Raw genomic sequence first — 18750 nt, forward strand, 5'->3', positions numbered from 1 at the left:
GTATTAGGTTAATTGTCCTTTCTCTTGACATTGTATTTGAATGAATTGAATGGATATTAAGGATTTATTTTACGTCTAGGTTTGACCATTCTATCTGTATCCTCCAGGTGTCAAGTTTTAATAATGATTTTCATCCACCACAAATAAGGATAAGCAATAAAATTAGGGTCTCATCCTTTTTATAATATATATATATTAAAAAAAAAAACCTCTGTGATCATCTATTCTAATTTTTCATTCATTCAAACAACAGTATAAAGAAAATGGCAGGAAAAACGTACACGAGATGCAAAGCGATTGAGCTATTATATAAAAGCCTACAAACACGCCATTATAAACATATACATACATCGATTTACACATCTATGTAAATGTATATGTGTATTGGTATCGATGTTGAATTAGCATGGATTGATATTGATCATGCCAAGTCCTTATAAGTTGTGAATCGGTCATGCACATTCTTGTCACCAACCTGCTCGAGTTAAATTGATCTCGATTGGGCACTATGTTTTCCTGTGATCTTGAGATATTACAATATTACATAAATCTTCATAATTTAATTATCTGTCCATTTAAACTAGTCTTTTTCTTTTTTAATAAGATAACGGAATCTCAATTTTATTGTTAATCCTCACTTGATACAAAAGAATTCTTTATACAAAGAAGAGCAAGATGGGGATTAGAGAAATCTCAAAACCAAACTCTTATAAATATATAGACTTAGGCCTCATTTGAATGTGGAGATGAGATGAGATAGTACAATCAAACCATAGGAAAAAGACCAACAATGTGTTTAGATAATTCAAAAAGAGAGGAGATGTTACATCTCTAGCCTGTCTAAAATCACACAAGACAATATTTAAGTGGTTCAGCAAATTGTCTACGTCCACTGGAGCCTAAATTCACTGAATTTGTATGAGATTATAAACACTTAACAATTTCTCTCTCATGTCCACTTTCTCTCTGTTTTGCTCACATCTCTTACATATTAGAACTCTTCTATTTATAGAAGAAGTTCCACTAAACATGTTCTAACTATCAGCCATAATTGATGGCTAACCTTCAGTTGCAGCAGCTATAGTTGAAAATCAACATGTAGGACAATGCTGCAGCAGCTATAGTTTCAACATGTAGGACGGTGCATGTGTATAGTAGCTGTTTAGTTACTGTATTCACACTTAGATAGTTTGTCCAATAGGAGAAAGTAACCCCCGTATTACCTATAAAATCAGAATAATCAAAACAGACAAGAAGCAAAGATTTTAAAAAAAGAAAAAAAACAAAGTTGTATGCCATAGCGTTATCTTTTTTATAAATATGATGAATACTAAAAAGAAAAAATATTTGGAATTGAAGAATACCATGATCCTAAATATCATAATAATGTTAAGAGAGTTGAGAATTATTATTATCAAGCAAATTAACAGTAAGAAGAGAGTCAAATTCCACAATAAGCTCAGTAACAGACTAGAACTAAGATTTATAACCAATATTATCAAAGCTTATATAATTCACTCAATCCTTATAACAAAAAAGTGCTGACAAAGTAGTACATATAGATCCCAGTTAAACATGTTCTACGTTAGGCTGATTCCGCCATTTTATTCAATCTTGACGACGATCATGTCATGCATTCACCCAACGTAAAAAGAGTTCATGAGATGTCCTAGTCACAAGGCAACCATTTCTATTAACGGTACTGGCTTTTAAGCGTCACAGTCACCGCTTAGTTCTAGAATCCATCATTATTAGTAAATGATTAAATTAATGTTGAAAGGAACATCGTGTGTATCACGTGGAATGGCAAACGGGATTCCGATTAATTAAGATCAGTTAGTTGAGAGAAACTGTTAGTGATATTATATGATGACAATTAGAAGCTGATATTGACGCATTCAGTACTTGACGACACAAAACATCCATCATTGGATATTACGTGGATAATTGACAATCAAAATCCAGGGAATCCGACGTCGATCGTCGTCTGATCTAAAAGAGTTCTTTATAGATTGCATTCAATCTAATTTATTTCTTTTATTAATTACATATATAATAGCCATGAAAACGCTTTTGTTGTGGTTGTTTAATTCCAACTAAATAATGTAAAACAAAGCAAAGATTCCAGTGCTTTTATGGCACGTTTTGCGTTCAGCCGCCCAGCTATTCTAGAAGCCCGCTGGATTAGTTCTAGAAGCGGCAAAGAACTTGTTCTCCGGTAGGGAAAAAGAAAAGAAAAATAAAAAGACTTCAACAAGTTTACGAGAATATTATTCTTTTGGGCCCTCAAAGCTATATACATATATATATATATATGAAATTGATCAATGAAAAGGCATAGACGAGGCTAAGGCCCGAACAAATTGCAGCCTACATTCCTTATGTTGGTCTGGATCTGGGCCATCAGGCCAATAAGAATAGAACTGACAAACAGGGACTGGGCTCAGCCCAGCAACTTAAGTATTATTATGAGTAATGTTATTCATAATCCTCTCATCATTTTATGAAGTAATATTAGATAATAATAGTTTTTAATTATCTAATATTACATCATGAATGATGTGAAAAATGATGATAAATATATCTTTTTCATTAATTTAAGAAATATTTTGAAGGGAGCGCGAAAAGGCCATGGAGCAAAACAAGCATAGCATTATCGTCAAAGAAAAACATAGCCTAGATCATAATCCCACCGAGCACTTCCATTCATTTGGGGGGTTAGAACATGAAACATGTTATGTGAAACTGACCCAATCACATCTTGTCACGTCGGATCCTTCTTTGCCATCTGCAATCAATTCATCCTAGGGCGACATGCTGTCTCTGAGGGCCCAGCTTGTCTTGATTGCTGAATGAATAATCAGGGGAAAAAAAAGAGAGGTAATTTAGTGCACTTTCGTGGCAAATTTGAGATTACACAATAATCTCATTCAATATATAAATGGAAAAGGCACCTGAAAATAATTTTCTAGCTTCCTTTTGAGAATGGCATATTCTTTCTTCAGTTGTTGGAAAGTCCTCATGCATCTGCTTACGTTCATGCAGAAACCGTTATCAACAATGAGAATTCGATGCAAAAACCATCACATCACATCACATCACATCACAGGGCATGAAACTAATTTCTATGCCTCTTCCTCTGTCTACTGTACAGATGTGAATACGACTGAATTGATCTGCTAATTAGCAACATGTACAGAAATAGTCTAACAGGGCATAATCAGGATCATGGGAATAGTATCTCGGCAGTCGAGGGAACGTGATGATAGAATGAAGGGGAAAATGAGTTACCCTTCTCCATTTCCTGCCCTGCAATATTCTCTGAATTGTGTGCACTCAGCTTTCACCTTTTTGGCCCCAATGCTGCACCCATTATAGCAGAAAACTTTAGATACAGAACAGAATATACTTCATAATTATATATCGTTAACTTGTATTTTGTTTTATTTTACACTTTTCTAGTTCTCAATTCTATCTACCTGGTGCTACTCCCCTTGAACTGATGCATATAGTTGTCCAGCTTATTGAAGTCAAGAGGGTTCCTCTCTCTGCATTAACGACAGAAACGTTGTCACTAATACATTAAGAAGATAATTAGCAAATAAAAAATTATAAGATAATTGAAAAATGAAGAACTTACAGTGATTGCTCTATGTTAAGTATAATCCTCGATGAATCCCGGTAATATAATGTTACAACTTCCTCCACAAAGTTAGGATTAGCATCGTCTTGCAGCTCCTCCAGCTGGATAAATTGCTCGTCAAGCAGTCCCTGCAAACGCTCCAAGATTCATATATCCGTCATAAACATGAGAAAAAATAATCGAAACTTTAAAATAGAATTCGTGTGCTCGTTTACTACTCCACTCTTTGTGCATATATACGGCTCAAATGAACCGGATCCAGTAAGAAAGATGAAAGAATGAAAAATAACTAAGCTGAAAAGGCACTCTACAGCTTTGCAAACAGACATATGCATGCTGACTAAACCTTAGAGATTAACTGGTAGACGAAATTGCTCCAATACATACACGAGGAACAGAGATTACTCCGGGTGTTGGAAAATTTAGCAGCATCTTATTCATGTATATGTTTTTTTATTCATGTATCGTGATCACGAGAATGAATTTGTATTGCATATCTGCATGCAAAGTGTTTGTTCTGTGTGAGTTATTAATGTATAGAACAGGCAAGCCTTAAATTGTATGTATTCCTTCAATAGCAGATAAAAAGACTTAAAATCAGGCCAGTACTGACAGCAAGAACTGTTTAGAAACTAGCAAACCTGATCAAAGAAGGATTGCCTCATGAGGAAAATGTGTTTGTGCATCTGGTTCCTCTCCATTACAGAATGTATCTGTGTGTGTGACAGAGAGACAAAGATGAGAGAAGTGCAGAAGTTGGGTGAAGGCTTTAGGTAAGGCTTGAATGATAATGCAATATGGCAAGGCCGAAGTGGGTTTATATAATGGAGACGAGGGACAGAAAGTGATAAGTAGAGGAGAGGGAACGCCTTTATTTTATTTTTAATCTTATCTATTGTTCGTTCTGTCTCAAGAGCAGAGAGGAGGATGAACAAAGTATAATGATTTTACTATGGATTGAAAAGGCAGATTTAGGTCATGTCCAAGAATGTTAGAAGGTAGGCCTAGGGGTTGAAGTATTCTGTCATTCCAAACAATTAATTATTTTTCATAAGAAATTACATATTTCCTCTAAGCGTTTTATATTCTGCACCACAAATCACTAATATCATCACAAATTGTACCCTTCAACTACAAAAATAAAAAAATAAAAAATAAAACCCACATCCCAACCGTTATGATAAATAAACGAGGGAAAAGAATTTATACAGTCTTAAGATATACAAATTTCATTATTCTATTTAAAAAAAAAAAAAGTTGATAAATTTAGGATTTACATAAAAAAAATCTATTTTTTAATTGTGAATCCCACTTTTTTTGTTTTTTAAAGAAAATGCATGGATCTTGTACATTCTATAACTATATCTAACATCATTCTTGTGTCATTTATTAATTTGTTATGGTTATATCTATTTTTGATAGTTGGTAACATCCTTTTATCATTTCTGTTAACCAATATATAACAAAAAAGGTGCTGCAGATTCTATATATACCGCTTACCCTTTTTCGAGTGAAACGGATTTTAGCGTTTTTTTCACTCAATCCATCCAATATTCTGTGAAAACAAATGAAGAATGAAGGGGTAAGTAATGACGAATAACAGCTTTTCATGTCAGCCATAAAAGAATAATATATAGAACTTTCGTCAACGTCATTGTAAAAGAATGGCATGGTATATTGGCAATACATTGGTTAGGGAGGGATATTTAAGGATATTCTTGACAAAACCCAAACAAAATAACTAAATAAAAGTCATGAACTATCGATCAAATATGCATATCTTTTCTTCTTATGAAAAATAAGTAAATAAAAGAAAAGAAGCTTTAGCTGAATAGAGATTAATATGTATATGCAGATATATACGCAGGCATTATAACATATATTTGTTAAGCTACAATGATATGTGTTAAGATATAAATATCTCTCTCTTTCAATTTAAACTTGAATTCGAACTTATCATAATGGTTTCTTTTTTTCTTCTACTACTAATAATCTATTGTTTTGAAGTTGCAGATATTATGTCCTTTTTTTCTCTCTCATTGACATAAGTGAATAAAACATGAAAAAATCTATGTTGCAGTGCTGAGTTTGGTGGTGGGTGGAGAATAACCACAAAGGAGAGAATCATCGAGAGTGACCAGAAAAGGAAAATTAATATTAAGGAGAGAAAAATCCCACCAATGATTGGCATAGGAACTTTCCCTTGCAAACAAGTGCCCTTTCATGTCCCCCCCCTATTCGGCTATTCTCTTGATCTCGCCCCATTCATAGCCTGCAATTTCAGCAATATGTTAAAAGGAGCGTTGCAGAAAAGATTTAACCCTTTATTCCTCTGTCACACCCAAGTGAGATGAGGGAGAAGCAGATCGATGTTTTACATTCACTCACTAGATCTCTCTTTCTAATTTTCTATTGCAGATGTGTGGTCACATCTGGCTACTTTGTTATAAAGCTGAAGGATTTTGGGTGGGTAGAATTGGGATCTGAATATGGTAATATGTTCTCTGTACCTGGCATTGATTACGATTCTTTTCCCCTGTCACTGTCTTATATGTTGATAAGAATCCCATCCTGGACAATCATCCATGCTTGTGCATGAAAATATGATTTTGTGTAAATAAAACAAAATTCAAAATTATACAATTTTCTTCCGCCCTTTTTATACTTCGACTAAATAGAATTTTGTTACATATAAGTACAGTTGCGCACTAATATATGTATTAATACTGATTTATTCATATTTAAAAGTTAAATTAACATTGTTTTCAATAAAATCTACTTTTTAACCAATCACATCATATTGGTGCACAGATTAGTGCACAACTATGCTTGCAACTATATTTTTCTGACTAAATATAATGGGCCATAGTGTTTCCTAGGCCTAGCTCAAGGGAAAACTCATCAAGAGGAAAGAAAGAGAGAAGGGAGGAAGGGACAAAGGAATGAAGGAAGACATCGTGTCAGAAAGAAAATGGGTTATGTGATATAAAATAAAGAGAAGCAATATAAAATAAAGGGGGTAGGAGATAAAATGCACGAACGCACAACTTTAGAAATTTTTGGCCAGGCTTCTTTAATACTTCACCTTCACCAACCTCACCACAGACACTCCAGTGAGAGGAAGAAAACCAGATAATAAAACTCATATCTCCATTGTACAGTAAAAACGAGAGAAACCAGAGAAAACCAGATATTGTAAACAATCATATTATATTAGATTCTCTCATCCCCAAGCCCCTTTGGATGTAGGTCCAGTGTCAAATTATGTAAATCTGTGTATTTTCCTTTATTTATTTTCTCTATATTTATTTACTATTCACCGCCATAGATATATGCACCAATATTGTACAGTCGTATCATACCACTGCCGATGGCTCTACACAATACCAATTTAGGCCCGAACGACCTTAGTAGGGCCGAGAATAAATCTTTCTCCCCTATTTTTAGGTGTTAACACTTCGTATCAAACTAACAAATTAAACCAATATATTACACCCTCAAACTGTTAAAAATTATAATTTACACCCTTGGTTAATCCTATTGCTAACTGTTAAAATGATTGAAAAGTGAAATTAAGTGCATGGTATCCTAGTGATTATGCTCGTTGGTGCATTGTGTCAATTGAATTGTTGTTTAGTATGCAAAAATACAAAGTATTTGTCATTGGAAAGATGAAGTGTATTTTTCTAGAAAAAGAAAATACATCCTAAGGCCAGCGATGGCAAAATATTACTTTTGTTTTGCCTGATCGAGGTTAAAGCACATCATGGATGGGGTCATTGCATGGTCTTTCTCACTATCTATAATCGGACAACTAGCTTGTGCCCTGTAATATTGGCATTTATGTATACTTTCCTGGAAAAAACCATATACAGGCTAAAACGAATTACACACTATGCATGCTTAGAATAATTACAACAATTGATTTAGATTTCTCATTTCACCTGTTGGATCTGATTCTAAATAGGCTTGATAACAATCAGAGATCAATCACGTTCGCAGACGGTTTTATACTACCCTAGCTAGTTTGTTTGCTAAAAAAACAAAAAACAGCCAAAAATAGGGGTTTAGCTTTAGCAACCATGCATGTCATCATGCATTGAGATGGTGTCATTCAGATGTCACTATGAGTGTTCTCGCAAGCATGGACGAATCTTGGGTGGGCGGAGATATTTTCATTTCATTAGCTTATTCAAAAGCTACGTACCAAAAAAAAAGAAAGTGTAAATATATCTTGAGACATGAGGCTAACGGTGGCTTCAGACTTCAAAGCAACCCATAAAGCCGTAAGGTCGTTACAATAATTTCTCTACGTGGAAATTTAAAGAGAAATAACAGAAGACGTACTTCTTTTAAAGTATGAAAAATATTTTAGTCGTAAATAAATTATATAAAATAAATTTATAAATTAATATGACTTAATGTGATATATCAAATTTTAAAATTAATTTTTTTTGTAAAATATATCTAACAAATCGCATGAACCCACGACAAAATCTTTAAATTTTTGTTACCTACAAATTTTTATATCCTTCGGCACCCTTCTTTATAAATCCTGGCTAAATTGGGAGATCCTATGAATCTATTGCAAGCTTTATCCCATACATATACAAGGGATCTCATTCCTCTCAATTTCTATAAAGAAGATGTGACATTTTGTAAGCAATTTGTGGGAGAGGATCCACCAAGATCTTTTAAAAAATTGGGAAAACGGTTTGTTGGGCAGAATTCAAATGTTATATCTTCATTTTCCTTCTTAATGGACGGAGAAAATCAGGCTCAAGAAAATCTACTCATGTTCAGAATTCACAAGAAGCAGTGCAAAGAGTCAATCTATACAACATGCCTAATCAAAAGGCATCTAACCACAAGTCATGTTTCACACTTTGTCATTGGCTCGAAGAGAAATCTGTTTGATTCTTGGAAAGCCAGCTAACATGTTAGTACGGATCTTTTCAATGGCAGCCGAGCAAAACATTCCTATATTAAAACTTAAAAGATAAACGTCTCATCCGACTACAGATTGCTGAAGATAAAAGAGGTAAAGCTGGAGGTAGCATCCGTGACAAGAAAGGAACACCGGGTTGTCACGTCAATGCCATACTGTCCTTAAAGGAGGAGCTTAGGGTTGCCACATCAAGGAATTAGCTGCTCCCAGGACCTCCACGAATAATCCAAACTTGCGGGCATTGATGCAATCATACAGAAGAGCTAGCTTTAAACTTGCTTTCTTATTAGTGACCCTTTCATAGATATTCTCCTCTTTTTCGGCATCAATTCCACTCATCTTCATAAGAATCCATTGCTTGTATGGTACACATTATTGAAAGCAGCATCCCCACTAGCGGCAGCTTTTGCTCCATCCTCCAAAATTTTATCCAAAAGAAGCCCAAATGAGACGCGATACACATATCAAACCTGAAGAAACAATCAAGTGATGGAGATTCATCGATAGAATAATTATTGTGAAAATTAGGAGGTCTCATATTGCTATATATATAATACCCAAATGCCTGTGATAATAAATTTGCTACCACCAAACCCTGTGGTCCAACACAACCAAATATCTCCTCTAAAGCCTTTAGAGGATGTGTTACACTTGTGTTCACGTTGAAAGATAATCTGCACCTGGAGGATTGTAGGTGGAGAGGGGCAAACATACTGAAAAGCACCACAATGTCTGAGCAATTATACCCCAAATAAATACGTTGGTGACTTATATTACAACGTGTTAAAAGTTCAAATTGATGGTAATGTACGACTTCAGCCATTAAATATTATTTATTTGAGATGGCAAGTTACCGCAATGAAATCTTTGGTCCTTTATGCAGTTCAGCTTTTCCCCCAGGGTTTAATTAACTCATATCAGTCAAACCAGCCTTGTTTGACTGGTTCCCTATCACTAACAGAGCCAAACTTCTTTGAATTTGGCTGTCAATGGCCTCAGGTAGACGACCTGTTATTGTTCGTCAAATCAGATGCCAATGCCTCAATAGTGGTTTGAAGTTTGAACGACTTATATTTGATATTTCACCGTCGTCGACGTCAACAGGGCCACACGTTTCTCTCAACCTTTCGGATCCATCTGCATGCATCTCGAACGGCACCGTCTCAAATGGCGAGCCCAAAAGGTCAAAGCGAAGAACAAAACAAATAAATCCATTAGGCCACAATCATTTAAGGGCCACCGGCTGCCCCGCCCCAATGGGCCCGATCTCCTTCCTAAGAAAATGTCGAAAACATTAACCTCCTAGAGGGCCAGGTTTAAATGTTGCAAGACCACAGAAACCATTAAATGCTTTTTGTCCGCGTGGTCTCTCTCCCTATATCCAAAGCAAAAGTTAACAAATTCCCCAGGGAGAAATTGAAGTTGTTCTGCTAAAAATACCAAGATCACTGATGTAGATAATATAGGTCCTTGGAAGGCAAGGCCGAGATCGAGGGCTGGGTACTACCTAAGGACATGCCACAATCTGGCAAACATTTGGGAAAATTATAAATCATAGTCTACGAGCAGATATGCCAATCAGAGTTCATCTACAAAACTAAAAATGCTGCCCATTTGATTCGATTATTTAGCTGTTTACAGTTAGAAAGAATAAATATTTCCTACGAAATTGATCTAACCTACGTTATAAACACTGCAATACATCATACAACATAGGAAATAAACAAAGATGACTCGGTGAAAACATGATTGTGCAAGATGGAGAAAAGAAGGAAAAAAGATCTTTAATATGCTTCACTTTACCCCCATTTCAAACGGATTCAATTACACTACTCTCACCCTTGTTTAAGTCAGATCCGTTGACTGGAGCATTTGCATGAAATGCTGATTGCCTTGAGGGCCCTCCTATCAATTTTAAAGAGAGGGGCGAAGGCTCTCTATGGCTTCTCTCAGCCTCAGCGAGACTGAGTTGAGACATGCCAACAAGTTCATCTACATTGACAGGTTCCTTGGGGAGGATTGGAATTGGTTTCAAGACCTGATGATGGGACGTCTCTCCACCCTTCTCTTCTTGCACAGGAGCCGTATTAGGTGGCCAGATTGGAAAATGGAGAGGTAAATAAGCAGGGAAGAATCCAGGAATCATTGGTGCCAGTCCACTTGATCCCTCAACACTTTCATCGTGTTCTTGGACTTTTTCTTCAGGTGTGGCTTCCATAGGTTCAAATTCTGAGTTGAGGGTGAGATTTAATGAAGGTAATGACATTGCAGTATCAGTTTCTCTCGTCTGAGCAGAAGGTAGCAATACTTGTTCTTCTGGCACAGGCGGTGTTTCTGTGGCCTGAAAAAGAAACAAAATAAAATCAACCCAAAACATATCTACGAAATAACTTATTGCTACCACCATTAAACTTCATTTGATTAATTCTCTACTTCAACCACAATAATATACCTTTTGCGTTCTTTGGATTACATATATTATATGTTTACAAAAAGAAATAAACGCAATAACTGCGATGGAAAAGGAAATTAACAAGCAATGACCAATGGATTTTTCGTCACCAAAGGGATGCATGATGTTGCTGACAAAATGGACAATCTGGAAGGTGTGAACTAATTAGGCACGTATAACCATTTGGCTGTGACTGTCTGTGCCTGAAGATTTGAATGTCTTTACGTGTGAAATACCTAAGATAATGTAAGAAGCAAGACAAACCATATCTGGGACCATGTCAAAAAGGCTGGAACGTCTCTTTTTTCGGTTAGCATTAGTTTGCCGGATAAAGTACTTCTGTGCATGGCTTGCCACCTGTGTTGGAGTCCTCGATATGACAAAATTTCGTGCTATCCCACGCCAGTCGCCTTTCCCCAATTTGTTAAGACCAATTAAGAACTGCCGATGTTCCTCTTCTGTCCATGGGACACCTGAAAACCAAATCCAGTACAATAAGAATGGGAAAAAAAGTGATTCTCCATTTAGTGGTAAACTTCCCAATATAATACTTGTTATTGTTTAAATCACCTAAAAAAAGTACAGGGACCAATTGAATAGTCACTTCTAATATGGCAGAACAAACATAATGAATTAATGTTGTACAAGTTTTCCATAGTACTTAAAGTTTTGTTAGGTTTTGCCAACTAACCCTTCATGTAAATTGAGAAAAATGATATGCTTTTATCCATTCAGTCTAACACTCTGTTATATAGGAAACCCACCAAAAATCTGCAATACAGATAATCAAATACTCTTGCCAGGCAATATATCACCTGTTATTTGATAATGTATCAGACAATCTTGGATAGCAATGCATAATTGAATCAGCAGCTCACGTGAACGAGAGCCAAAAACATATGAAAACAACTACTTAGGCATTACCAATGCCAATAAATTATCTAGTTACTAAGGTAAGGATTGTAGAGTTGTGTTTAAAACAGCAGGTAATCTAGTTATAATGCCAATATGTGGGAGAGCGTATTTGACATGAATTTAAACACAGGAAATTTTAACTGATAAATGAATAGACTCAATGTAAAAGAATTTGCTGAACCAGGGAACGTCGATAAAATTAAACGGACAGCTACACATTATTTTTTTGTAAAGCACTAACATGTCTTTTTTCTTAAAGCTCTGGACAAAACGAAACCATGATACATATACATGTACAAATACATATATTATATATTATATTCAACTATCCCCTCATTGTTAGTCACTTACTTCTTTAGCTATTGATCAGGTTAAAAGGCCGTATCTACCCAAGAACTAACAATAGTTAATATTGAAAGCGTAAGGAGAAAAAAAGTCCTTCTATAACTACAGACAAAACCCCTAGGGATTGGCTCAAGTGGTAAAGGCTTTGGTCTTGATAGAATGCTCCATCTAGATCTAAGGTTCGAGTCCTCAAGTACCAGTGCATAGTCGGGACTAAGTTCTTGGACACCCAGTGCCAACAAAAAAGAAAAAAACTACAAATGAAATCTTCAGGCAGATACAATTCGTTGTCGTAAGAATGCCTAGCATACAACGTCAAGTTCCAAATGGATAAAGAAATTCATTGATCGTTTTAAAAAGACAAAAATTATTAAGAGAATCTGTCCTGTGCCCCCAAAAGCCACTTGCTGGAATTTCCCAAATTAGAAAATTAAAAGTAAAGTAAAACCATGGAGAACCACTTTTCATGTCTTGATCAAATGTCAAAACGTGGAAAACCTTCAGTAAAAATGATACAGCAATTATGGGTATCCAGAAATCAAATATATGTTCAACGAATCTGTCGTAAAGTACATCATTTTTCACCTACATAACCTCGTTTACGACGAAAGTTAAAAAGAATTAACATTGAAAGAAAATAAATAGCAACAAACATTCCTTCCAAATCAAACCAATCCAGCTCATCACCAAACTGTGACTTGTACTGAAAGATACAATAGCATAAACGGGTTAATTATGGAACACACAAATATATATGCTTTATATCTTTGTCATTACCTTCCACAACTACAAAGAAAAATAAGCACCGCCTTCGAAAAATCAAATGACTTAATTTTCTTCAAATGGAAAACCACCCAACGATCGGAAAGCAAAAGGTTCAAAAAATGACCAAGTAAAAAATGAGAACGAAAGAAAGATCACAAGCCCAGCTCATCCACCGAAAGAGCAAACAAACACTAAAACACAAAGTTAAAAGGGCCAAAAAAAAATGTAAGAACGGGAGACAAGTTAGTTAATTAATTCAATAACCAATCATAAACAGAGCCCGACCTTAAACCATTATCCAGAATCACTATAAAACAATCCAAATAAAATAAAACCTTCTCAAACCCACAAAAAAAAAATACCATTGTAAATCAGAAGATGATGGTAAGATTTTTTCAAATTACCTTTCTTTCGGTCGCCACGTCGGTTGGCAGAGCAGGAGGCGTGGGCCGGATCGTCGGACAAGTATCCATCGGACACGTGGACGAGGTCGGAGGAGGGGGAGTCCAGGTGATTGGGGGAAGCGGCGGCGGAAGAGGAGGAATGATAGTGAGCCGAGAGGTTCCCCATGCTAGCGCTTTTCTTGATGATCGAGCCATCGGTTAGCTTCACGCCGAAGAGCTTCACGCATCCTCCTCCGCCGCGGTTCGGACACGTGCGCGAATTGTGGCCGTTGTTGCTGCAGTGCGAGCACCGCCGAGTCATGCCGATCCCACTCGGTCGTGTCACTACACAGTTTGTCCTAGTCCGATGAATATTTGTCAGATAAAGCGAGCGAGAGCCAGAGAGATGGGTAAGGCTTGAGATAAATGATTGGGGTTTGCGAACGAATAGGAAGATTTATATTTGGGAATGATAGGGGTAGAACGGGAAATGAACTTCCTTTTTAGTGGGAATTAATTAAGGGATAGAGGAATGCGGTGGTTCGTTCGTTGAGTTCTCACGATATTACCATTTTATCCTTTCAGAGAGGATAACGTCCTGCTCTTTGTGTTTTTTTTTTTTTTTTGGTTGAGCCTATAACGTTGAACGTCTTGCTGCTCTTTTGGTTTTTGTATTGGATCTTATGTTTTTCTCTCATTGCAGTTTGGACCTTTTGTTTATGTTTAATTCATTTTAGCCCCTACAAGTTTACAACTGATGATTTTATTTCTTGTTTTTTTTCTCATTTGTCTCATAATTCCTGACAACTAATAATTATTGTTAATGTTAATCAGATAATTTTTTGTTTTAATTGGATGCTTTGATTTCCCTCTTATCCAAAATAATTTAAATTAAATAATTATATAATAATAATAGAAATTAAAAGGCCAGCCATCTCATTTTTTAATGAAAAAAAATCCTTTTTTTTTCCTGGATTAGTTTAATAAGATTTGTTACCTTCTAATTACAAATTCTAGATACTTAATTGAGAATAATTAATCTGGTGGGACTAAAAGTAATCAAATTGGGGGCTGTTCTAAAATTAAACCTTTGGCCTATGTAGTTTGAAATTCAATCTAATTAATTAATTAATTAATTAAGTAACGGAGCCCCAATCCACTCAATGCCTATGCCATCTCAGCATCAATGAACTTGTGAAAATGTCCAATATAATAAAATATAAAAAAAAATATCTATTCAAAATTCTAAAATAATAAACTCTATAAGATGCTATGATCTCCATTATTAGGATTGGTGGGAAGGTGACAAAATCATTATGTTGATCAAAGTTAAAATTATAAGGAATAAAAATAAAATAAAATAATTTTAGATTTTATGAACATTGAACAGTCTATTCATTAACCTTAGATTATGTAAATTCAAGGCAAAGAAATCCCAGGAGCAGGAAAGTAATTTCACTAGCGGGGTCAATCTACTTACCTATGTACTCCACTTTTTGTCTTTGATTATTTATGGAAACGAACGGTCGGCAGGAAAACGTGTGATCCACAATTTACCCAATTCGCGAAATTTCGTGGACTTATAAGAGTTCGGTTTCCTGTCAGAAAACTTTTTTTTTTAATATATATATTTTTTTCATAAAGACCAGACTACACTTTTGAATCCACAAGATCAAAGATAACAGAATAAACGAGATACTATTTTTTAATATAACATTAAATAACTAGCTAAGAGACAAATAGAAAATACAAAAAATATATATATAATATAAAAATGAAAGATTATGGATAATAATTCGTATATATATATATATATTAATGCTGGTCCTGATCCGATGCCAGACTGACGAGGGAGGTGCTTCAAATCAATTGGGGCTTCCCCAAAGAGTACTTATCCGACGTACAAAAGCCTAGTGGATGTACTTGGCCATCCACAATATGCCACGTTGAATTACGTAGTGGCCCACGTCTGCTTTTTGTGGGGTTGAATACTTAAGAATGGATGGGATGTTTGCGGTGTTGTTTTATCCTTTCTAATCCAACTTTTATTTTATTTTTCCGTCGAAGTCGATCTTTCGTATTTGTTAAATAAAAATTTGATGTATAATTATTTTTATATATTTTTAACGTTTTTTATTAATAGAATTAATTTTATTATTTTTTAATATAAAATAACGATTTTAACTAATTATATAAATAAAATATATAAAAATATATTAAATATAACATAACTCTCTACTAAACCTTCCTAATCTACTATAAATATATCCTAATTTGTGCTGTGGAATGCTTGATACCACGTCAAAAATCGATCATAAACATTGGTTGTCACGTCAAAGTAAGCCGTACTGGAAAACCTTACCTTGTTAGAGTTTGGTTCGGTTATAAACAATTTGATTTTATCTTATCTTATCTAATTATTATAATTTTTTTAAATTTTTATATAAAATATAATAAATAATTTAATATTTTAATTTTAATAAAAAATTAATATCAAAAAATTATATTATAATAATATTTTATTTATTACTATTTAAAACATTTCATTTTTTTTAATTTAAATTACGTAATGAACCTTAAAAAAAGCTGGAATATCTCTCAATCAAACCTATTTTTTAATTGGTCGTAATCCATGCATTCTTATTACATAAACACCCTTAGCGAGCTTCCCACAAACAAGAATTTAATTTAAATTACAGGTACACAATCCATAAAACATTATAAGACGAGTAATTATTCTTAAAATTATTGTATCATCCGAACACCTGTAATTAATTGTTTGAAGTTTAATGATCTCTGTAGGAGGGATTACTAATTGGAAGGTTGTACTCATAATTGGGCTAGCTTACCAAATGCCAAGAGACGCAACAAAGCTTTGGATGCTTTTAAATCCAAGTGAATGGACAAAATGGTCATCTACTCTTATTTCTAAAACCAAAATATTCTAAACATGTTGTCATTTTCTTCTAATTGTCCCAAAACCTAATCATGGTTTGACTTTGACCCAGATATTTATTCTTCGTCAATCCTAGTACCTCTACCATTGTTTTATCCTAATAATTGAGCTAAACCCCATTTTATTAGTGAAAACAAAAAAGGAAATAAAAGAACCTCATAGGTACTAAAACCCGGATTGATAGGTTAAAAACGATAAAGACTCGACAGTGTAAAGGTTTTATTGCAACTTTGACAGCTTACGCTTTGTTATTTCTTATTTTCAACTCCATTATATTCACGTGTGATATTCTCTTGTTCATATATGCATAAATTAATCCAAAAAGAAAAACTGAAAATGTATAGGAAAAATCCCTTATTTGAGAAGAAGCATTCTTATACGCCCGGTTTGATACCTAATATCAAATTATTTTATCTTATTTTATATAATTATTATAATTTTATAAAATTTTTATATAAAATATAATAAATAATTTAAATTTTTTTATTTTAAAATAAAATTAATATTAAAAAGTTATATTATAATAATATTTTATTAAATTTTCAATAAAATATCTTATCTAAACTGTATAACTAAACGAGTAAGTGCTACAATATCTTATAAAAATAAAGTTACAAATTTATATGATTTTATTTAAAATTTAATAAATCACATAAAATCATATTAATTTATAAATTTATTTTTATGAAACTTTTTTATAATTAAAATATTTATAATCTTGATATTGAAAATATTTCTTTTTATTTTATTTCATTATTATAATTTTTTAAAATTTTTATATAAAATATAATAAATAATTTTATTTTTTAAAATTTTTAAAATAATAATAATATTAAAAAAAATTAATAATATTTTATTAAATTTTTAAATTTCATCATTTAAAATTATTATCTCCTCTCACTAACCAAATCCAGACTCTTCCTCGATATTTAATTTAAACCCGCCACGCAAGTTGCGGTGAAAAACGATAAATATACGGGATTTTTTACGCATAAACAACATTATCATCACAGGAGATAAAGATGAAAGCTGATATGTACGGACACGTGAATTAGGAAAGAAAGCAGAGAGGATAGGGAACTTTTGGGGATGCCACGTGGAAGCAGATGCTGCAAGAAAGTAGGAAATTACAGAGGCGTGAAGGAAAGTCAAGCTTTGCAGAATTAAATATGATGTGGTGGAGGGTAAATAGAGCGACTCTCTTGAATCTTTTCCACCAAAAGAGGTGCTGCTATATATAAAGTACGTTATCTTGGAGGGATAAATTTTCAGGAATCTCTGCGCATGACTTTAGCATGCAGAGTCGTGCTACACGAGAATGCCTCCCCCACGACATCAATTTTATTTTTATTTTTATTTAAAATAATAATATTTACAATCATAATTATATAAATAACACAATCTCTTTAAAAAAAAATAAATTAATACAAAATTCACATAAAAAATTTTTAATTTTTTAATCGTAAATCTCATTCTTTTTTAAAATAATTATGCAATATTTACATATTATATATAGAATTACTCTTTTATTTATTTGTTTTTTTCATGTTTTTAAATATTTAAAATAAATTCACAATATTTTTAATTATTATATAAAAGAAATTTCTTTTTAAAAAAATTATCTGGATCTATTCTCAGTAGGATTAGCTTTCCTCTATCTCTGGCATGGAAGGTAAGATTCATCAACTCTTCCGGTCGTGGTTTTCGATAAATTATTAGAAAAAACGAAAAGAAAAGTAAAGTCTACGAAAGAATCCCTGAACAGTAAGGGATGTCCCTTACTGTTTTAAGGATAAGAGCATTCATAGAGCATCCAGATTGGTCTATGTATATATATATGTAAAGTCATATTTATATAATATGAGCTTAAATTCATTTATATTAGATTATGCATCTTTAAATATTTACATAGTTATGAACAGTACTTTTACATGTTTAAAGATCTACTATTCACTCTCCAAAACATATTTTATTCATTCTTTTTCTCTCCTCCCACTCTCTTTCTACATATTTTACCTTTAAATATTTTACTACATATTTTACTTATTCACTCCTCAAAAAATATTTTACTTAAATATTTTACATATTTGAAGATCAAACCCTATTAAAAAAAAGCAAAAAAAATAAAAATAAAATGATAATATTTTATTATTATTTTGTCTCAAATTTGCATAAGCCAATGTGAAAGTTTTACTTGTATGGCAAATTGGATCTTCAAAAGATGTGATTTTGCATATGCATATGCCTAAACCAATGTGAATGCTCTAATTTAGGCATATGCATATGTAAAATCACATCTTTTAGAGATCCAATTTGTTATACAAGCAAAATTTTCACATTGGC

The 18750-nt window shown here is 33.5% G+C and overlaps 2 protein-coding genes across 7 annotated transcripts; both read right to left on the reverse strand.

Annotated features, from left to right (window-relative positions):
- Positions 1-2632: 2632 nt before the first annotated feature.
- Positions 2633-6085, reverse strand: LOC122303300 (histidine-containing phosphotransfer protein 4). Of its 2 annotated transcripts, XM_043115022.1 has the most exons (8): positions 5822-6085; positions 5144-5198; positions 4285-4356; positions 3641-3771; positions 3480-3548; positions 3292-3363; positions 2955-3027; positions 2633-2848 (listed from the first exon to the last, which is right to left on the reverse strand). In XM_043115022.1, the coding sequence occupies exons 3-8, from the start codon at positions 4342-4344 to the stop codon at positions 2795-2797; spliced, it is 459 nt and encodes a 152-aa protein (XP_042970956.1). In that variant the 5' UTR covers positions 4345-4356; positions 5144-5198; positions 5822-6085; the 3' UTR covers positions 2633-2794. The 2 variants fall into 2 exon arrangements, with proteins under 2 accessions (XP_042970956.1, XP_042970950.1); XM_043115016.1 differs by lacking the exons at positions 5144-5198; positions 5822-6085 and having other exon boundaries at positions 4285-4633.
- Positions 6086-8422: 2337 nt separating this feature from the next.
- LOC122281956 (transcription factor MYBS3-like) lies at positions 8423-13890 on the reverse strand. 5 transcript variants are annotated; one of them, XR_006230350.1, is made up of 5 exons: positions 13473-13890; positions 11308-11516; positions 10431-10932; positions 9446-9865; positions 8423-9061 (listed from the first exon to the last, which is right to left on the reverse strand). XR_006230350.1 is itself a non-coding variant. In XM_043093859.1 (4 exons), the coding sequence occupies exons 1-4, from the start codon at positions 13771-13773 to the stop codon at positions 9018-9020; spliced, it is 1056 nt and encodes a 351-aa protein (XP_042949793.1). In that variant the 5' UTR covers positions 13774-13889; the 3' UTR covers positions 8423-9017. The 5 variants fall into 5 exon arrangements, 4 of the variants coding, with proteins under 4 accessions (XP_042949793.1, XP_042949783.1, XP_042949799.1 ...); XM_043093859.1 differs by lacking the exon at positions 9446-9865 and having other exon boundaries at positions 13473-13889; XM_043093849.1 differs by lacking the exon at positions 8423-9061 and having other exon boundaries at positions 9143-9865.
- Positions 13891-18750: the final 4860 nt, after the last annotated feature.

This window comes from Carya illinoinensis, chromosome 1 (genome assembly GCF_018687715.1).
Source record: "Carya illinoinensis cultivar Pawnee chromosome 1, C.illinoinensisPawnee_v1, whole genome shotgun sequence".
NCBI lineage: Eukaryota > Viridiplantae > Streptophyta > Magnoliopsida > Fagales > Juglandaceae > Carya > Carya illinoinensis.

Coding starts and splice junctions, on each gene's coding strand:
- LOC122303300 (XM_043115022.1), bottom strand. CDS start 4,344: ATGGAGAGGAACCAGATGCACAAACACATTTTCCTCATGAGGCAATCC. Junction 3,549..3,640: donor CTTAACATAGAGCAATCACT/GTAAGTTCTTCA, acceptor TCGTTAATGCAG/AGAGAGGAACCCTCTTGACT. Junction 3,028..3,291: donor AGGGCAGGAAATGGAGAAGG/GTAACTCATTTT, acceptor GAACGTAAGCAG/ATGCATGAGGACTTTCCAAC.
- LOC122281956 (XM_043093849.1), bottom strand. CDS start 13,773: ATGACTCGGCGGTGCTCGCACTGCAGCAACAACGGCCACAATTCGCGC. Junction 10,933..11,307: donor TTGACATGGTCCCAGATATG/GTTTGTCTTGCT, acceptor TTTCTTTTTCAG/GCCACAGAAACACCGCCTGT. Junction 9,866..10,430: donor CGGATCTGACTTAAACAAGG/GTGAGAGTAGTG, acceptor ACATTTTCTTAG/GAAGGAGATCGGGCCCATTG.